Source organism: Rhinopithecus roxellana, chromosome 13, assembly GCF_007565055.1.
Source record: "Rhinopithecus roxellana isolate Shanxi Qingling chromosome 13, ASM756505v1, whole genome shotgun sequence".
Lineage (NCBI taxonomy): Eukaryota > Metazoa > Chordata > Mammalia > Primates > Cercopithecidae > Rhinopithecus > Rhinopithecus roxellana.
In genome coordinates this window covers 3,673,929-3,695,151 of record NC_044561.1, presented here as the reverse complement: position 1 = coordinate 3,695,151, position 21,223 = coordinate 3,673,929, and the positions used below count along the sequence as shown (strand labels likewise).

Sequence of the window (21,223 nt, the reverse complement as noted above, 5' to 3'; positions counted from 1 at the left end):
TCACTGAAACCTCCCCCTTCTGGGTTCAAGCAATTCTCCTGCCTCAACCTCCCAAGTACCTGGGATTACAGGCACCCACCACCATGCCCAGCTAATTATTTGTATTTTTAGTAGAGACGGGGTTTCACCATGTTGGCCAGGCTGGTCTCGAACTCCTGACCTCAGGTGATCCACCCACCTCCACCTCCCAAAAACATTCATTTGACATATGTTCATTGAGTGGCTACTACTCTTAGGACAGGCTGTGAGACCCAGGCCCTACCTCCAGGAACTGGCCTCTGATGGGAAGAGACACATAATGAGACAGGCAATTGCAGGACATGTGATCAGCACCATATTGAGGAGGGAGTGACTCAGATCACCTGGCATGGGGAAGGCAAGGTCAAAGAGGAAGAAACTGTGGGCTGAGTGTGGTGGCTCACACTTATAATCCCAGCACTTTGGGAGGCTGAGAAGGGCAGATCACCTGAGGTCAGGAGTTCAAGACCAGCCTGGCCAACATAGTGAAACCCTGCCCCTACAAAAATACAAAAATTAGCTGGCCATGATGGCGGGTGCCTGTAATCCCAGCTACTTGGGAGGCTGAGGTGGGAGAATCACTTGAACCCAGGAGGCAGAGGTTGCAGTGAGCTGAGATGGCACCATTGCACTCCAGCCTGGGTGACAAGTGCAAAACTCCATCTCAGAAAAGAGAAAGCAAGCTTTGGGAGGCCGCGGCGGGCGGATCACGAGGTCAGGATTGAGACCATCCTGGCTAACACAGTGAAACCCCATCTCTACTAAAAATACAAAAAATTAGCCAGGCGAGGTAGCGGGCCCCTGTAGTCCCAGTTACTCGGGAGGCTGAGGCAGGAGAATGGCGTGGACCCAGTGGGGGCGGAGCCTGCAGTGAGCCAAGATCGCACCACTGCACTCCAGCCTGGGTGACAGAGCGAGACTCCGTCTCAAAAAAAAAAAAAAAAAAGAAAAAGAAAGAAACAAATGAACTGTGGAGGGTGAGGAGAAAAGAGGCAGCGACAGGAGAAAAGAGAAAAGGAAGCAAAGTGTTCAGAGGCCTGAAGGCATGAGAAGACATGCCATGTTTCTATTCAGTGTGACTGGACAGTCAGTGAATAGATGTGGGGTGTCAGCAGCTGGGGAACTATGTGATGTAATCTGCAGCTGGACTGTGAAAGACCTTTAAGCAAATGCCACTTAAAGAACTGGGACTTTATCCTGAGGGCAGATTTCTAGATTTCTTATGAAAACGGTTTCGCCGGGAGCGGTGGCTCAAGCCTGTAATCCCAGCACTTTGGGAGACCGAGGCGGGTGGATCACGAGGTCAGGAGATCGAGACCCTCCTGGCTAACACGGTGAAACCCCGTCTCTACTAAAAATACAAAAAAACTAGCCGGGCGAGATGGCGGGCGCCTGTAGTCCCAGCTACTCGGAGGCTGAGGCGGGAGAATGGCGGGAACCCGGGAGGCGGAGCTTGCAGTGAGCCGAGATCGCGCCACTGCACTCCAGCCTGGGCGACACAGCGAGACTCCGTCTCAAAAAAAAAAAAAAGAGAAAACGGTTTCATAAAAGAAGGAATATTTTAATATCAAAAGAATAGGAAAGAAGAACAGGCATGGTGACTCAAGCCGGTAATCCCAGCACTTTGGGAGACCAAGGCAGGTGGATCACCTGAGGTCAGGAGTTCAAGACCAGCCTGGTCAACATGGCAAAACCCCATCTCTATTAAAAATACACAAATTAGGCCGGGCGCGGTGGCTCAAGCCTGTAATCCCAGCACTTTGGGAGGCCGAGACGGGTGGATCACGAGGTCAGGAGATCGAGACCATCCTGGCTAATACGGTGAAACCCCGTCTCTACTAAAAAATACAAAAAAACTAGCCGGGCGAGGTGGCGGGCGCCTGTAGTCCCAGCTACTTGGGAGGCTGAGGCAGGAGAATGGTGTAAACCCGGGGGGCGGAGCTTGCAGTGAGCTGAGATCCGGCCATTGCACTCCAGCCTGGGCGACAGAGCGAGACTCCATCTCAAAAAAAAAAAAAAAAAAAAAAAAAAAAAAAAAAATTAGACAAGTGTGGTGGCAAGTGCCTGTAGTCCCAGCTACTCAGGAAGCTGACACACGAGAGTTGCTTGAACCCGGGAGGCGGAGGTTGCAATGAGCCGAGATTGCGCCACTATTCTCCAACCTGGGCAACAGAACAAGACGCTGTCCCAAAACAAAAAACAAAAACAAGAACAAAAAAAAAAAGGAAAGAAAAGGACTGACCTCAGAGTTTAAAATTTGAACAAAGGCAGGCGCAGTGGCTCAAACCTGTAATCCTAGCGCTTTGGAGGCCAAGGCAGGTAGATTGTTTGAGGCCAGGAGTTCAAGACCAGCCTGGCCAACATGGCAAAACCCCATCTCTACTAAAAATATAAAAAAATCAGCTGGACATGGTGACACATGCTTGTAGTCCCAGCAACTCAGGAGACTGAGACACAAGAATTACTTGAATCTGGGAGGTGGAGGTTGCAGTAAGCTGAGATCGCTCAACTCCAGCCTGGGCAACAGAGTGAGCCTCTGTCTCAAAAAACAAACAAACAAAAAAGCCTGAATAAAGTCAACCTTATCCTTATGTTCCACATTTCACCATGGACCAGAGAAAACTCCATCACTATCTGACAATACTCCACAGACTGATGTGTGGAGACCACAGTTGAAGGCCAGGGGAGTTAAGATGTTAAGACTGTTTTCAGCTAATCCTTCCAGCAGTCAGTGGATGAGAGATCGAAAGACAGGACCTCAGTTGAAGGTCAACTGAAAGAATCCATCCTGCCACGGCAGTGGACCCAGGACCAAGTCCTGGGCAAGCAGAGGGTGAGGATGGTGCATGTCCCACAGCAATTTGGTAGCAGAGCCAGGTCAGCTCTCCTAATTCCAAGTTCAGTGCTTGTCCATCAAAGCATGCTCTAATCAATATAATAATGAAACAAATATCCTTCAGTCACACACATCCACCTGCCTTTCTCCTGATATATAAAAGAAAGAAGCAGTCTGCATGTATGAGAGATCTGCTGCATTTCCTGGCACGCTGAGATTTAAGAAGCCTCAGTGTCTAAGGCAGGAGATGGGTGGGGCTCCCCTTGGTTTGACAAGCAAGGGAACTGCCAGCAGCAGTGGAGCAGGCACTCATAAGCATGAGAGATGATTGTGATGTGACTGCCAATAGTCTTAGGCTACATGGCAGAAATCATCATGCTATTCTCTCTGCAGGCCAGATCATGCCTGAACAGGGAGATTACAGAAAGGAGTAGCCAGCATAGTGAGAGAACCAGTAGCCAAGCTATGTTGGAAGCAATAAAAATGCTCAGCTGGGCTGCTCTCCCTCTCAGCAGGATGTCTGGGAAAGATAAAAGAGAGCAACAGGTGTAGAGAGTGGGGGAGACCACAGAGTCTTCACAAATATAATAAGGGGGAAAACAGCCAGAACTAGGTCTTACCCACAGAGGTATATTTGTTGAATGAATGATGAAACGATGATTAAACTGTTTTATATTATACCAGGAGACAGGTCTAAGATAGAGGAACCCCCCAGGGAAAATAACATACTGTTATAATCACTCTATCCACAGCAGTACCTAGGCCTCCCTTGGCAGGTAGCAGAAGCTCAATAAATGTTCAACGAGAGGAAAAACTTCCAGCTCTCAGCCCTGCAGCTGCTGTTCCTCCTGCCTAGATTCTGCATGGCTTTCCTTTACTGGACTCAGACCTCTGCTCAAATGCCACTTCCACATGGAAGCCTTCACTGACCACCCTATCTAACATGTATCTCTCCTCCTTCTATCACTCTCTATCCTTTTGCCCAGTTTTATTTTTTTCATAGTGCCTATGGATCTCTCACATAGTATGTATTTCCTTATTGCCTGCCTGTCTCAATCTATGAGAGTAGGGCTTTGTATCCCTGGCTCTTTCACCAGCACCTCGAATGGAGTCTGACACACAGTAGATGCTCAAGAAATACCTCTTGGCTTGGCACGGTAGCTCATGTCTGTAACCTCAGCACTTTGGGAGGTAGAAGCAGATTACCTGAGGTCAGGAGTTCAAGACAAGCCTGGCCAACATGGTGAAAGCCCATCTCTACTAAAAATGCAAAAATTAGCCAGGCGTGTTGGCGGGAGCCTGTAATCCCAGCTACTTGGGAGGCTGAGGCAGGAGAATTGCTTGAACCCGGAAGGTGGAGGTTGCAGTGAGTGAGATCATGCCACTGCACTCCAGCCTGGGCAACAGAGCGAGGAAGGAAGGAAGAAAGGGAGGGAGGGACGGAACACTACTTGAATGAATGAAGAAACAGAACACACTATTCGTGCTATAGTGAACACTGGACTCCTAAGGTCTGGTGTGGGGATGTTGCAGAGGAGACTGTCAGGAAGAAGGAACTGGACTTGATCCTTCTCAACTGAACTTGAGGATCCTTCTCAACTCTAAGGTGCCAGGAGCCTTGGGTTCCATCATTTTCCAGTTCTATTATTTCACATCCCTAGGAATCAACCTATAATAGTATCACTCTGATTCCTCTGGGCAGCCTCAAGCAAAGAAATCTCATGCCTGTACTAACTCACTATCTAGTCAATCAGCAAGGCACCCAGACTCTAAAGACCAGCACAGGCCACATGAGTGGTCAAATTGTAGCATCTTACCTTCTTCGGAAGGTGGTCCTGTCTTCTCTGGAGCTGAGAGGAGGTTGAGGCACATACAGTAGAGGAAATTGGAACACACCTGGTTTAGGGCTGAGTGACTTAGAGAGGGAGGAGAAGAAAGAACAGAAGAGATGACATTGCTACTTTGGGAGAGCATTATCCCTGCCATATGCCTGGGCACCACTGCTTTGTGCCAGAGGCTAGTGAAATTCTAGCCATGGCCATGGCAGAAGAGGTCCTAAGGTGGCTATGAAAAGTAAATATGGGGCTGGGCACAGTGGCTTATGCCTGTAATTCTAGCACTTTGGGAGGCCAAGGCGGGTGGATCACCTGAGGTCAGGAGTTTGAGACCAGCCTGGCCAAAATGGTGAAACCCCATCTCTACTAAAAACACAAAAATTTGGCCAGGCGCAGTGGCTCATGCCTGTAATCCCAGCACTTTGGAGGCTGAGGCGGGCAGATCACGAGGTCAGAAGTTCCAGACCAGCCTGACCAACGTGGTGAAACCCTGTCTCTACTAAAAATACAAAATTAGCCAGGCATGGTGGCACACACCTGTGATCCCAGTTACTCAGGAGGCTGAGGCAGGAGAATCGCTTGAACTCAGAAGGCAGAGGTTGCAGTGAGCCGAGATAGCGCCATTGCACTCCAGCCTGGGCGACAGAGGGAGACTCGGTCTCAAAAATAATAACACAAAAATTTGCTAGGCGTGGTGGCAGGCACCTGTAATTCCAGCTACTAGGGATGCTGGGGCAGGAGAATTGCTTGAACCCAGAAAGCGGAGGTTGCAGTGAGCCAAAATCGTGCCATTGCACTCCACCCTGGGTGACAAGAGCAAGGCTCTGTCTTGAAAAAAAAAAAAAAAAGTAAATATGGAACCTGCTGCTTCAGCTGTAACTTGGACACTTGGCCCATATAGGCATTCACTAAAAATTTACTGAAAAAATATGAAGTGGGGGCTATAAGCTCTAATTTAATAAAACATGCAAATAAAAAAGTGCCCCTGGGCCAGAAAAGGGCTGAGGAAGTACTAGAAAAAGCAGCAGCAGCTGAACCCCACATGGGCAGTTAAGGAGTACTTCCAAAATTTTGACTTTCAATCCAGGTGGGTCCTTGTATTCTCTCCTAAATGTTGGATGGTGTATTCAGTATTATGGAAGGAAAGCTGGGCACTACATTGTAGCCAGCTTGTAGGCTGTGGGAAGTAACAAATTAATCTTCTTAGTAAATACAGAAACAGGGGGCAAATCATAAATGAGAAGGTACAGACGCTGCTCTAGAAATCTAACAAGACAGAGACTGAGACAGCGACCTCTACTTTAACAAGAGTTTCTCCTCTAGAATTGGACAGCTGGTAGAAACTAGAATATGACAGGCACTGCATCCTTTCCCCTTTGAGGTCCTCAATTTCCTCAGTGGTCTCACTCTGTCGTTCCAGCTAGAGTGGGGCGTGATCATAGCTCACTGCAGCTTTTTTTTTTTTTTTCTTTTTCTTTTAAGACGGAATCTCACTCTGTCACCCAGGCTGGAGTGCAGTGGTGCTATCTCAAGAAGCTCACTGCAACCTCCACCTCCCGGGTTCAAGCCAATCTTCTGCCTCAGCCGGAGTTTCCTGCTCAACCCGTCCAGTTTCCTCATTTAAATGAGAGGTTAAACAAATGATCTCTGAAAGCCCTTCCAGTTTTGGGGGGCATTTTGGACAGAGAGAGACAAGGTCTCACTGCCGCTTTGACCTCCTAGGCTCAAAGATCCTCTCGCCTCAGTCTCCTGAGTATCTGAGACTAGAGGTGTGTACCACCACGTCTGGCTAAAAAAAAAAAAAAAACAAACACAAAACTTTTGTGGCCAGCCACGGTGGCTCACACCTGTAATCCCAGTACTTTGGGAGGCCAAGGCGGGCGGATCACCTGAGGTCAGGAGTTCGAGACCAGTCTGGCCAACATGGTCAAACCCCATTTCTACTAAAAATACAAAAATTAGCCAGATGTGGTGGCAGGCACCTGTAATCCCAGCTACTCAGGTTCTGATGCAGAAGAATTGCCTGAACCCAGGAGGCGGTTGTTGCAGTGAGCCAAGATTGTACCACTGCACTCCAGCCTGGGTGACAGACCAAGACTCCATCTCAAAAAAAAAAAAAAAATTTATAGAGACCAGGGTCTTGCTATGCTGCTTAAGTTGATCTTGAACTGCTGTCTTCAAGCAATCCTCCCATCTTGGCCTCCCAAAGTGCTGGGATTACAGCCATGAGCCACTGTGCCGGGCCTCTCCCAGTTTTGATGTGACAGGTACCCATCCAAGTATCACCAGGCATAAGATCCTTACCAGGCAAGATTCAATACAACCTACAGAAGCATGTTCAGCTTACTGCACCAGATGCTGAGCAAGGCAGACACTATGTCAATACCACCATGAACTCATGACTAAAACATACCAGCCAACAATTCCCACTTGCCCCGTCAAGAGGGACATTGGCCCCTTGGCCACTCAATCTTGCCTGGAACCACACATACCTCAGACCACTGCAAAACCTGGCCTTCAGCTCCAGGGTCAGTCGTATGAAGGATGAGGCAGCTTCGGAGAAGTGGGAATAAAGCAGACAGCAGTTTAAACCAGACTTGTCACAGAGAGTCCCAAGCCTGGGTGGTATCAAAAAGCTCTGGTTTTAGAGTTACACAGACCTGGTTCAAAATGTGCTCTATCTCTATCTGGCAGTTTCACTCTGGAAAGGTTTTTTAACTTCTCTGAGACTCAGTTTTGATATTTGTACCTCACAGGTTGCTGTAAAGCTAAGTAAGATAAATGCATGGAGAACATCTAACAAGCACTTGGCTCAAAGTAAGTGCTGAAATAAGTGCTCATTTTCTTCCATTCTGAATGATCCTCCACTACAATTTGGTACATTTGACAAGGACCTAGGAAGGGCACATCTGCTCCTTCTATCCCTTCTTCCAGTTTCATAGAAAACAATCCAGTTTCAGATGCAGAAAGAACAGGAGTAGTTACTATTTTATTCTCATCTCTAAATTGTCTGTTGAAAGCAATTGGTTCTCAGAACAGGGGTCCGATAACATTATCTTTTTTTTTTTTTTTTTTTTTTTTTTTTGAGACAGAGTCTCACTTTGTCGCCAGGCTGGAGTGCAGTGGCATGATATCGGCTCACTATAACCTCCGCCTCCCAGGTTCAAGCGATTCTCCTGCCTCAGCCTCCCAAGTAACTGGGACTACAGGTGTGCACCACCACACCCAGCTGATTTTAGTATTTTTAGTAGAGACGGAGTTTCACCATGTTGGCCAGGATGGTCTCGATCTCTTGACCTCATGATCCGCCCACCTCGGCCTCCCAAAGTGCTGGGATTACAGGTGTGAGCCACTGAGCCCAGGCTTTTTTTTTTTTTTTTTAAGATGGAGTTTCACTCTTATTGCCCAGGCTAGAGTGCAATGGCACGATCTTGGCTCACTGCAACCTCCACCTCCCAGGTTCAAGCAATTCTCCTGCCTCAGCCTCCTGAGTAGCTGGGATTACAGGCATGTGCCACCATGCCCAGCTGATTTTGTATTTTTAGTAAAGACAGAGTTTCTACATGTTGGTCAGGTTGGTATTGAACTCCGGACCTCAGGTGATCCGCCCACCTCGACCTCCCAAAATGCTGGGATTACAGGTGTGAGCCACTGTGGCCTGGCCAGCAGTTTCTGCCTTAGCTGTTGACCCTGGCCCCCTTGTGCTTCTGGCTCCTCCCAGTCTCTCCAGTAAGGCTTTCAGCCAATACTAACCTCTGTTCTGCCTTCCCTGGGCCACTGTAAAGCAGAATCCTAGATAAAGAAGACTCAGAAGCTCCCATTTCACCAGCCCCGGAGTTGGGAATAATCTGTATTTTATCCTGTGGCTAACGCTGCTGACAGGGAATCCCTCAGGGTTTCACAGCAACTCTCTGGGGCAACAATTTAACCCATGACTTCCCCAGGGAAGGGGCACCAAGCTTCCCTTCCAGATGGGCTCCTCTTGGCCCAATCTCTCAGGGATCCAGAGTTTCTCCACCCTCCTACTCCAGGTCTCCATACCATTCCTGGCTGGCAGTGCCTGCCTCCCTCCTCCTTCTTTGCAGGTTGAGCCTCTAATCCTGTGCTACCTGGCTTCATGTTGCACAGATCTCCCTATAGATCTCACAGCCTTTTTCTACATCCCCTCTTCCCCACCACTGCCCCCAAGAGATCTACACTTGTCTCTCATCCAGTGCCCTAAGACTAGATCCTCTTGGGTCCTGAAGTATGGCAGGCAGGAAGAATGTTAGAAGGAAGGGAAGAAGTGTGTATCAGTTATCACAATGGCTGAGGGATGCAGTCTTCAGGAAATCTATATAATCATCTTGTTTAATTCTCACTATTATCACCACGTTCTAGCTAAGGACACTAGAGATAAGAAAATTAATTTGTGCAATCTCAATAAACAAGTTAAGAGAGGTGAAGGATTTCAACTCATATGGGCTAACAACCACAGTCTCTCTACTGCTTCTTCCTATAAGCAGCTAATCAGATAAATGTTTCCAATCCTAGGGGCTACAAAAATCCTTCCTGGCCGGGCACGATGGCTCAAGCCTGTAATCCCAGCACTTTGGGAGGCCGAGACGGGCGGATCACGAGGTCAGGAGATCGAGACCATCCTGGCTAACACGGTGAAACCCCGTCTCTACTAAAAATACAAAAACTAGCCGGGCGAGGTGGCGGGCGCCTGTAGTCCCAGCTACTCGGGAGGCTGAGGCAGGAGAATGGCGTAAACCCGGGAGGCGGAGCTTGCAGTGAGCTGAGATCTGGCCACTGCACTCCAGACCGGGCGACAGAGCGAGACTCTGCCTCAAAAGAAAAAAAAAAAAATCCTTCCTAACTCCATGTTCCCCTCTACTCATACCCCCATTTCTCACCTTCCCCTCACACGAAACTTGTCAAAAGAGTTGTGCATCCTGTCTCTACTGCCTCATCTTGCACTCATTCTTTAACTCACTCTGGTCTGGCTTCCATTCCAACCACTCCACAGAAACTGCTCTGGCCAACGTGGCCAAAAGCTGCCATGAAGCCAAGTCCAATGGACATTTTTAAATCATCATCTTACTTGACCTCTGGGATGCATTTCACGCTCCTGACTACTCCCCAATCCACAAAACTCTCTTCATTTGGCTTCCCTAATGTCATACCCTCTGGTTTCCTTCCTACCTCTCCAAATGATCGTACGCTCCTCCTCCTGACCATTAAATGCTTCTCTCTTCATTTTGTCTTGGCTTCTTTCATCATTTCATTTTACACACTCAACTTTGAAGAATCTCACCTGATCCCCACTGAGGAGTCAGCCTCACAAGGACAGGGGTCTGTTTTGTTCACTGCTAAATCTCCAGCTGTAGCATGATATCTTGCATGCAGTAAGTGCCCAATATTTGTTGAATGAATGAAAGGCTGGATGCTGAAGATTTCTATACCTGTATCTAAATCCCAGATCTCTCCCTTGTCTTCAGACTCAATTACCCACCTAACATCTTCACTGGAACATCTCACATTCACCCTGACCCAAACTGACCGTATCCTCTACTGCCTCCCCAAACCAGATCCTCCTGCAGTGAGCCTTCTCTCAGTTAAACACACCACCATCCACATAGAAGGCAGCCAGAAGCCAGGCATTACCCTGCACTGTTCCCTCTCTTTCAAGCCCTACATCCAACTATTCCATGCCCCAACACTACCTTAGTTCCTACCACCAACCTGAGTTAATCCAAGAGGCTGAGATACATGCCTCCAATCTGCCTCCCTCTAACTCATAGTCCACACAGCTCCAAGAAAGATCTTTCTGAAACAGAAATCTGAAATGTTGCTCCGCTTCTTTAAAACTCAACAAAACTCCTAGGATAAAATCCAAATTCCAGGCCAGGTGTGGTGGCTCACGCCTGTAATCCCAGCACTTTGGGAGGCCAAGGTGGCTGGATCACCTGAGGTCAGGAGATCGAGACTAGCCCGGCCAACATGGAGAAACCCCCATCTCTACTACAAATACAAAATTAGCTGGGCGTGGTGGCACACGCCTGTAATCTCAGCTACTCGGGAGGCTGATGCAGGAGAATCACTTGAACCCGGGAGGCAGAGGTTGTTGTGAGCCGAGATTGTGCCATTGCACTCCAGCCTGGGCAACAAGAGCAAAACTCCGTCTCAAAAAAAAAAAAAAAAAAGGCCGGGCGCGGTGGCTCAAGCCTGTAATCCCAGCACTTTGGGAGGCCGAGACGGGCGGATCACAAGGTCAGGAGATCGAGACCATCCTGGCAAACACAGTGAAACCCCGTCTCTACTAAAAAATACAAAAAAAACTAGCCGGGCGAGGTGGCGGGCGCTTGTAGTCCCAGCTACTTGGGAGGCTGAGGCAGGAGAATGGCGGGAACCCGGGAGGGGAAGCTTGCAGTGAGCTGAGATCCGGCCACTGCACTCCAGCCTGGGTGACAGAGCAAGACTCCGCCTCGAAAAAAAAAAAAAAAAAAAAAAAAAAAAAAAAAGGCCAGGAACAGTGGTTCACGCCTCTAATCTTAGCACTTTGGGAGGCCAAGGTGGGCAGATCATGAGATCAAGAGATCGAGACCAGCCTGGCCAAGATGGTGAAATCCCATCTCTACTTTAAAAAAAAAAAAAAAAAATTACAAAAATTAACCAGGCGCAGTGGCAGATGCCTGCAATCCCAGCTACTTAGGAGGCTGAAGCAGGAGAATCGCTTGAACTGGGCGGGGCGGAGACTGCAGTGAGCTGAGATCATGCCACTATACTCCAGCCTAGGCAACAGAGTGAGACTCTGTCTCAAAAAAATAAATAAATAAATAAGAAAAAAAAAGTCCAAATTCCTCACAAGGCCAACAAGGGCCTACTTGGCTGAGCCCTGGCTGCCTCTCCACAGTAGACTTGTTGCACAACATTTGTTGCATGCCATTGACAAGAATAAAAGAAAAAACATTAAATTATAATGACAAGAGTCAAATATAGCTCAGAGATTAAGAAAGCATGTTCTGGCCAGGCGCAGTGGCTCACGCCTGTAATTCCAATACTTTGGGAGGCTGAGGCGGGCGGATCATGAGGTCAGGAGATCGAGACCATCCTGGCTAACACAGTGAAACCCCGTCTCTACTAAAAAATACAAAAAAATTAGCTAGGCGCGGTGGCAGGTGCCTGTAGTCCCAGCTACTCGGGAGGCTGAGACAGGAGAATGGCGTGAACCCAGGAGGCGGAACTTACACTGAGCCGAGTTCGCGCCACCGCACTCCAGCCTGGGCGACAGGGCAAGACTCCATCTCAGAAAAAAAAAAAAAGAAAAGAAAGCATGTTCTACAGCCAGATTCCCTGGGTTTGAATCCTGGGCATACCACTTATAGTGTGACCTTAGGCAAGTGACTTAACCTCTCTGAGATTCAGTTTGCTCATCAGTAGAATGAGTATAATCATAATAGACAATTCCTAGCGTTTTTCTGAGGACTAAATGAGTCCATACATGCAAAGCACTTAAAACAGTGTCTCACACACTGTAAGAACTTAAATGTTAGTTATTATTAATAACTAGTCACTAATGTTACTAAAAACTCTCAGCTAATTTTTCTTTAATTTTTTTTTAGAGATGGGGTCTCACTGTATTGTCCAAGCTGGTCTCAAACTCCTAGCCTCAGGTGATCCTCCCATCTTGGTCTCCTGAAGCACTAGGATTACAGGCATGAGCTACCACACCCAGCCCCTTTAATGACTTTTGATTGCTGCCTGATACTTCCTTTCACTCAACAGTGGACAAAGGATACAGATTCTGAATTAGTAAATGTGCACCCACAACTTATGCTCTCTTTGAATACTCTCTGAGCACTGCCTAAGGTGCTTGCCTCTCTCCCAACCTCCACATTTGCCTACTGCCTACCAAGCTTCTTGGAAAACTTCTCCTTCATGTGGGGAACGATGACAAAGAGGCTGTGTAGAATTGAGAGGAAAACTTCCATCAAAGCTGGGTGGGTGGTCTGCTCCAAGTGTCTCTGCAAAGAACCAGGAGAGAGAACATAGCCCACCAGGACTGAGTCTCTGAAGGAGAAAAGGCATCAGAAAAAATTCTCATCAAATCTAGCAACAGTAGATTAACTCCTTTCACTTGAAAGACACAAGAAAAGCTAGGGAATTTAAAGTCCAAACCTACATCTAAGGCTTGGATCACCTAATAGATTGCACTAGATACTTTACCTCTTTGGGCCTCTGTTCCTCAAAGACTAAAATGGGAATAACAAGGTATCCCTCCCAGAAACAAATGTGGTCTGGTGCATAAAAACTGCTTTCTAAACCATAATGCAGAATGACTTTCATGTTTCTATTACTATAGTAATAATAATAATATAGTTAATAAACTGCCTTCATATTTGTGTGTTTTTTTTTTTTTTTTTTGAGGGGGGGGTTGTTTTTGTGTTTTTGTTTTTTGTTTTTTGAGATGGAATCTCACTCTGTCACCCAGGCTGAAGATCAGTGGTGCAATCTTGGCTCACTGAAACCTCTGCCTCTCAGGTTCAAGCGATTATCCTGCTCATGCTCCTGGGCAGCTGGGATTACAGGCACGCACCACCACACCCGGCTAATTTTTGTATTTTTAGTAGAGACAGGGTTTCGCCAGGTTGGCCAGGCTGGTCTTAAATTCCTGATTTCAAGTGATCCACCCGCCTCAGCCTCCCAAAGTGCTGGAATTACAGGCGTGAACTACCACACCCGGCCTGTTATTATTATTTTTAAGGCTGGTCAAGCAAAGCAGGGAGAATGAAGAAGGAACAAAGAAATCTGTAACTGGTTGTGATCAATTAGTTGTAAATACCATTGCACTCAGACCAGCCTTCAGGTAATTCTTCAAGAGTCATAAGGCAGTCTTAAGTGGTAGACGCAGCTCTGAATTAGGAAAAAAAAAAAACCAGGTTCTAGTTCAGGCTCTGTATATAGCCACCACAATGTGCCCCTGGGTTATCACCTCCTCCCTTCCCTGAGTCTCAATTCCCTTTCTGTAAACAGCTGGGTCCTCAGAGGCATTGTTCTTGTTGACACCTTTCCTTTCATTTTTAGAGCAAGTTTGGTTGTTTTTATTATTATGAAAGTAATATATGCTCTTTAAAGAAAATATGTAAAATACAGAAAAGTAGAAAGAAGGAATAATACAATAATTCTATGATCTTCTAGATTTAGCTCTAACACTTCAAAAATCTAGGAGGAAGGCAGGGCAGGTGAGTAAACTGCCATGAGTTGCCCAAGTCTTACTGTTAGTGGGTTAAGTCAGGGCCACAGTCCAGGGTTCCTGACCACTACCTCCTGCAGACTCCAGCTCAATGGCTTCTTCAAGGAAGAGAACCTCACTCGTGCAGAGCCAGAGGTGCCTCCCTGCTGCCACCTACTGTTCCCAGCAGATGGTTAGGAGTTGCCCTTTCCTGACTAACAGGTACTGTTCACAGGCTCACAGGATGCCCAAACCTCAAGCAGGAGAGGACTCATCCAAGGTTACCCAGAGTCAGCAGCTCTTGGCCTTGCTCTTCACACCATCTCAACCTCAAGTCAATTCAGAATGAAGCTCTTCAGGATCAAGCCTCTCTTCAGAGTGGTCATCTCTCATTTTACAGAACACACATACATGTTCCTTATTAACACTTGGATAACAGACATTCACTGCTGCTCATTATTAAAGACACAAGTAAAGCTAGGGGACCTGAAGTAATAGGTTCAATCTCAGCACCATTATGGGCTTGCTTTATAACTATAGAAATATGACAACCTTATCTGTAAATTAGGGCAAATTATAGCATCCATCTCCCAGGGTCATTGGGAGAACTAAATCCGGCAGTGAATATTAGGCACTTATCGCTCCATAAACTTACCTACTTACTATTTTATTATTAGTGCTTTCTATTTTTTCTTAAGAGGAACCTGTTTGTTTCATAATGAAACACTACATTTTATTTTTAGAACAAAGGAAAGGTAGCAGCAAGAATCGCACTGCTGAGACCCCCAGAGAGTTCCTTTGAGCAGTCGCTGCCTTATGCCTCTGAGCCTGGCTCGCCTGCACATTCCTCTCTTCCCCAAGCTTCATGCTGCCCATGGCTCAGGAGAACGCACCATCACCATAGGGATACACAGTGAGTCACAGGCACTGAGAAGAAATTCTGAGAAGGCCTCCAAGGTGTCTTCCTTCTTGGCGCTGGGAGCTGTGAATGGATTCTCCTGGGCTGAAGGCTCACTCTGGAATTCTATAGCCAACCTAAGAAATCAATGTGTGAGTATATCCACTACCACCTACGCAACCTAAAGATGACAAACACGCTTCTGGGGGGTGGCGGGGAGTGCCTGTGCTCAAGGTCCAGGGAAAGTATCTCTATTATCAGATCAGGAGAAAGTTCAATAGACCACAATGAGGAGAGGACTTGATCCCTGGCTACATCTCCAGATTCTTGCTCCCCACCCCTCTCCCAACTATGTATACTTCCACCCCACTGTGTGTACTTCCCTGAATATGCCATGTTATTTGCTATTTCCCATTCATTTGCCTTTAAATATGCTGCTCTATCTGGAATACCTTCCCCAGGTTCTTGAAAACCTAACAAATCCCACACGTATACAAAAAAGCATCTCTTCCCCAAGAGACTGTGAGCTTCTTGCGGGCAGGAGTCATTCTGACTTTTCTTTCCAGCCCCACTGTCTAGCATCAGGCATGGCACACAGTAGATACAACAAACATTTGTTAATGTAAACTGAATTAATTCAACAACCATTCAGTGAATACTTATAGTGCTAGTCTAGTTGGGGGGTGGTGGGGAGCGAAGGAGAATAAGACAAAACCTCATGGCACAGTAGCAAAACTCCATGAGGAAGGAATCTTTAGAAAGGTCCTACCCCTAGCTGCCTGCCCTCAAGCCTCCTCCACACCCCCGCAAATCCTACCCCAGCCAAAATCCTCTTTGCCATACAGCAGAGTATCAGAAATCAAGTGTTGCCTCTAGAACTTCACCCATTGTCTGAATCCCTTCCACACCTACCTTCCATGCTATTGCTTCCTATCACAGAGGGCTCCTCACCTGCAGGCACTTCTAAATCCCTCCAGAGTGCTCAGGAGGAACTTTCCCCTTTGAAGAATGGCCTTCTCTGAATCTCTACTGGAGGCATGGCCCTGAGGTGGGAAGGAGAGACAGGAACCTAGTGATCAAGTATATGCTGTGTCTCAGCCTATGCTTGGATGACTGTAGACCTCTTCTCACACTGCAGTCTGACATTCCTGTACACCTAACTTTCCAAGAGATCTTGGCTATATCCTTGCCAATAGCTCCTTTTAAAAATCGTAGCAAAGCTGGGCATGGTGGCTCACGCTTGTAATCCCAGCACTTTGGGAGGCCAAGGTGGGCAGATCACGAGGTCAGGAGATCAAGACCATTCTGGCTAACATGGTGAAACTCCGTCTCTGCTAAAAACATACACACAAAAAATTAGCCAGGCATGGTGGCGGGCGCCTGTAGTCCCAGCTACTAGGGAGGCTGTGGCAGAAGAATTGCTTGAACCCCGGAGGCAAGGGCTGCAGTGAGCCGAGATCACGCCACTGCACTCCAGCCTGGGCAACAAGAGCAAGACTCCATCTCAGAAAAAAAAAAAAATGGTAGCAGGGGCCTGGCGCAGTGGATCGTGCCTGTAATCCCAGGACTTTAGGAGGCCAAGGTGGTCAGGAGTTCGAGACCAGCCTAGCCAACATCGTGAAACCCCGTCTCTACTAAAAATACAAAAATTAGCCAGGTGTGGTGGTGCATGCCTGTAATCCCAGCTACTCGGGAGGCTGAGGCAGGAGGATCACTGGAACCTGGGAGGCGGAGGTTGCAGTGAGTCAAGATCGTGCCACTGCACTCCAGACTGGGGCCACAGAGTGACACTTTGTCTCAAAAAAAAAAAAAAAATGGTAGCAGTGTTGGAGGGACCTTAACCAACAGTCTCTCTGAACCACAGGAATGGCTATTGGTCTATTATATGCAGAAAGCTGTCACAGGCTAGTGGGCATTAGGCTTGACTGTAATGGCCCTATTAGTTGCTCTAAAACACAAGAAAATCTCCACTCCGTCAGATGTAAAGAGCTTAGTTTCCGAAGTTAATCCTGAAAGATGTAATTAACATTCACACTGACAGTGTCTTACCTGATATCTTAAGTCTACAAGCTATTAAAAGTCAGCAACTACAACACATGGTACATGGTTCAGATTCTAAGAATCTAGTGAATCCAGACTTAATAATTTTGTGAGCATGTTTACTCTATCTGATTGTAATGATATAAACAGAGAATGTACGTGATAGACTGGGGTAAAAACACCCTGGAATTTAGTATCTAGGCTTAGGTACTTTCTAGTTATAGACCTCAGAGAAAAATTATTTAACCCTTGTGGCTTTAGTTTCCCCATCTGTAAAAACTGGGAATAATAATCCTTAAGCCTCATAGTAGCCATGTGTGCATGAGAAAAAGCCATGAAATGGCATACAAAAGTAAGGGAATATACTAATTATCTTTCTAAAAACACATTGCAGCATGATCTTCAGAAGCAGCAGGCTGCAGTACACTGACCAGGGGCCTCCTGTTCAGCAAGGTCTGAGAAAACTCCGCACACCGGTTTAGCATGGCTTCTAGCAAAGCCCGCAGTTCCCCATACTGCACAGGCGGAGCACTCTGATGGTCCTTCCTGCATCCAGAGAGACAAAAGTAGGTTCATGGTAAGGCAAGGGTATTCCCAAGATAACCCCAGGTTCTTAGGCAACGAGAGGCAGTGCGGTTGGATCAGAACATGGAATTTAATCTGATAAAAATCCTTACTCCAGGCCAGGCATGGTGGCTCACGCCTGTAATTCCAGCGCTTTGGGAGACTGAGATGAATAGATGTCTTGAGCCCAGGAGATGGAGACCAGCCTGGGCAACATGGTGAAACCCAGTCTCTACAAAAAATTAGCCGAGTGTGGTGGCACATACCTGTAGTTTCAGTTACTCAAGAGGCAGCGGTAGGAGGATCACCTGAGCCCAATCACACTTCATTTACCTATTGATCCGGTTTTCCTCATTGAGTTAACAAAGTTTGATCCCTCTTCCCCAGGAGAGCTTGTTACTTAATGGAAAACAGTAGTTGTTACTCTCTTGATGCACATTCAATTCTAGATAGTGCTTATTTCACCAGCAAGCTCTCCTCTGTGAGAAAACCTTGTATCCTTAATAGTAATAGTAGCCAGTTGACCAGCAGGTTACATGAAGAGGGTGTTTCCTGGAGAAGCAGGAAATCTGTTGGGTTAGAATTATGGAGAGAGATGGATAGGGGGCAGGTTATTAAGCCTTGGATTATTTTACCTTTTTTTTTTTTTTGAGGTGGAGTCTCGCTCTGTTGCTCAGGCTGGAGTGCAGTGGCTCAATCTCGGTCCACTGCAACCTCCACCTCCTAGGTTCAAGCGATTCTCCTGCCTTAGCCTCCCGAGTAGCTGGGACTACAGGTGCCTGCCACCATGCCTGGATACTTTATGTATTTTTAGTGGAGCCGTGATCACACCACTGCACTCCAGCCTGGGTGACAGAATAAGACCTTGTCTCAAAAATATCCTTACTTCAGTGCTTATCTAGCTGCACAACTTCTTGTACAGTCCTTGACCTCTCTAACCATCAATTTCCTCATCTATTAAATGAGGCTTAATAGTACTTTTCTCATAGACTTATTATGGGGATCAAATTCAATAATGTATGCCAAACACTTAGCATGATGCTTAATACATAATAAGTCCTTATAAATGTCAGCTGTGTCTATTATTACTATTAAGGATACAAGGCTTTTCACAGAGGAGAGCTTGCTGGTGAAATAAGCACTATCTAGAATTGAATGTGCATCAAGAGAGTAACAACCACTGTTTTCCATTAAGTAACAAGCTCTCCTGGGGAAGAGGATCAAACTTTGTTAACTCAATGAGGAAAACCAGGATCAATAGGTAAATGTTACTAAGATCCAGAGATGAAGTCTCACTCTGTCACCCAGGCCGGACTGCAGTGGTATGATCTTGGCTCCCTGCAACCTCCACCTCCCAGTTTCAAGCAATTCTCCTGCCTCAGCCACCTGAGTAACTGGGACTACAGGCGCATACCACCACACCCAGCTAATTTTTGTATTTTTAGTAGAGATGGGGTTTCACCATGTTGGCCAGGCTGGTTTCAAACTCCTGACCTCAAGTTATCCACCCACCACAGCTTCTCAAAGTGCTGGGATTACAGTCATGAGCTACTGCAACCATTGTGAGAACTTGCTTCTTTTTTTTTTTTCTTTTTGAGATGGAGTCTCGCTCTGTCACCAGGCTGGGGTACAGTGGCGCAATCTCAGCTCACTGCAACCTCTGCCTCCCAGGTTTAAGTGATTCTCCTGCCTCAGCCTCCCAAGTAGCTGGGGCTACAGGTGCATGCCACCACACCCAGATAATTTTTGTATTTTTAGTAGAAACGGGGTTTCACCATGTTGGCCAGGATGGTCTCGATCTCTTGACCTCACGATCCACCCGCCTCAGCCTCTCAAAATGTTGGGATTACAGGCGTGAGCCACCGCACCCAGCATCAGTCTGAGAATTTTCTGAGTCAAAGTCTATAGAAGTATAGGGGACCATCTCTAGGGAGAAGTGAGTTCCCCATTCTATGAGATTATACGCAGAAACTGGAAAAGTACTTTTGGAGATTCAATCATTGTGAGTATGGGGTAAATGTAGACAGGTAACACTTAGGGCCATTTGAACTCTCAGATTCTGTAGACTCAGATGAGCTAAGAGTCATTGACTAGATTAATTGTGAGTTCCGAAGAGGAAAGGGACCAGTTCCATCTTTTCACTTTACCTAAACAGAGACAGGTGCATTATCAGTTGATGATTAATAGAACAGATATCAAATGAATGAATGACTATTTTACAGGGTATTGGTTTCCTAGGGCTGCTATAATAAATTACCACAAACTGGGTGGCTTAAAACAACAGTTTATCCTCTCACAGTTCTGGAGGCTAGAAATCTGAAATCGAGGTGCCGTCAGGGCCATGTCCCCTCTAAAGCAAGCTTGTCCCACCTACAGCCCACAGGCTGCATGCAGCCTAGGACAACTTTGAATGCAGCCTGACACAAATTTGTAAACTTTCTTAAAAAATTGTGAGATGAAACCCCATCTCTACTAAAAATACAAAAATTAGCCGGGCATGGTGGCACGTGCCTGTAATCCCAGCTACTTGGGAGACTGAGGCAGGAGAATTGCTTGAAACAGGGAGTTGGAGGTTGCAGTGAGACAAGATCACAACACAGCACTCCAGCCTGGCGACAGAGCAAGACTCCGTCTCAAAAAAAAAAAAAAAAATTGAGATTTATGTGTGTACTTTTTTTTTTTTTTAAGCTCATCAGCTATCGTTAGCATCAGCATATTTTAAGTGTGGGCCAAAACAATTCTTCCAATGTGGCCCAGGGAAGCCAAAAGATTGGACACACCTGCAAAGGGTCTTGAGAAAAATCCTTCCTTGCCTCTTAGCTTGTGGTGGTGGCCACAATCCTTGGCATTCATTGGCTTGCAGCTGCATCATTCTAATTTCTGCCTGTCTTCACATGGCCATCTTCCCTCTGTGCATGTCCATATGTCACTGTATGTTCAAACCACCCTCTCCTTACATAGAGACAAGTCACTGGATTTACAGCCTGAGCTGTATGACCTTATCTTAACCAGATTCAATGTACAAAGGCCCTATTTCCAAATAAGGCACATTCACAGGTTCTTGGCAGATACCAATATTGGGGGGACACTATTTAACCCAGTACAGTAGCTAGGAAAAAAACCTATTAATCCTCATCCCTGGGCCTTTGTTGAGCACTAAGAGCAATCTGTTGGGCCTTCTAGCAGGTTCTCAGTCAATTGCATATGGTTAAGGTTTGATTTCCCCTTTCCTTCTTCATCTCTGGGAGCTCCAAGTTTGATGATACTACACGATCGATCATCAAGCCCTAGTTCCGCCATCTTTAAATTCTTGGGGTTTTTTTGTTTTGTTTTTTGTTCTTCTTTTTTTTTTTTTTTTTGAGACAGTGTCTCACTCTGTTGCCCAGGCTGGAGTGCAGTGGCACAAACACAGCTCATAGCAGTCTCAACTTCCTGGGCTCAAGCAATCTTCCTACCTCAGCCTCTCAAGTAGCCAGGACTATAGGCATACACCACCACGCTTGGATAATTTTTGCAGAGACAGCGTTTCCTCAGGTTATCTAGGCTAGTCTCAAACTCCTGAGCTGAAGCAATTCTCCCACCTCAGCCTCCCAAAGTGCTGGGATTACCGGTGTGAGCCACTGTACCTGATCTCTTTAAATTCTTTTTAGCAGCTCTCACTCTTCATTCTTCTGTCTAGTTGTGCTTTCCAAAGACCCTCTGAACCACCCCACCTCAGAGGGACCACGTCAGTAAACATTCTGGGAAGTTAAAGTCAAAAGTAAAATCATCCTTGGCCAGGCACGGTGGCTCAAGCCTATAATCCCAGCACTTTG

At 46.6% G+C, this 21,223-nt stretch overlaps 1 protein-coding gene across 1 annotated transcript in view; it reads right to left on the bottom strand.

Annotated features, from left to right (window-relative positions):
- MEI1 (meiotic double-stranded break formation protein 1) overlaps positions 1-21,223 on the bottom strand; it is a 105,103-nt gene that overhangs the window by 40,208 nt on the left and 43,672 nt on the right. Inside the window, exons 12-17 of the mRNA XM_010374967.2 lie at positions 17,276-17,390; positions 15,756-15,847; positions 14,800-14,941; positions 12,587-12,698; positions 7,182-7,242; positions 4,672-4,769 (exon numbers count right to left, since the gene is read on the bottom strand). Coding sequence (XP_010373269.2) covers positions 4,672-4,769; positions 7,182-7,242; positions 12,587-12,698; positions 14,800-14,941; positions 15,756-15,847; positions 17,276-17,390 — 620 coding nt within the window. The remainder of the gene's footprint in view (positions 1-4,671; positions 4,770-7,181; positions 7,243-12,586; positions 12,699-14,799; positions 14,942-15,755; positions 15,848-17,275; positions 17,391-21,223) is intronic.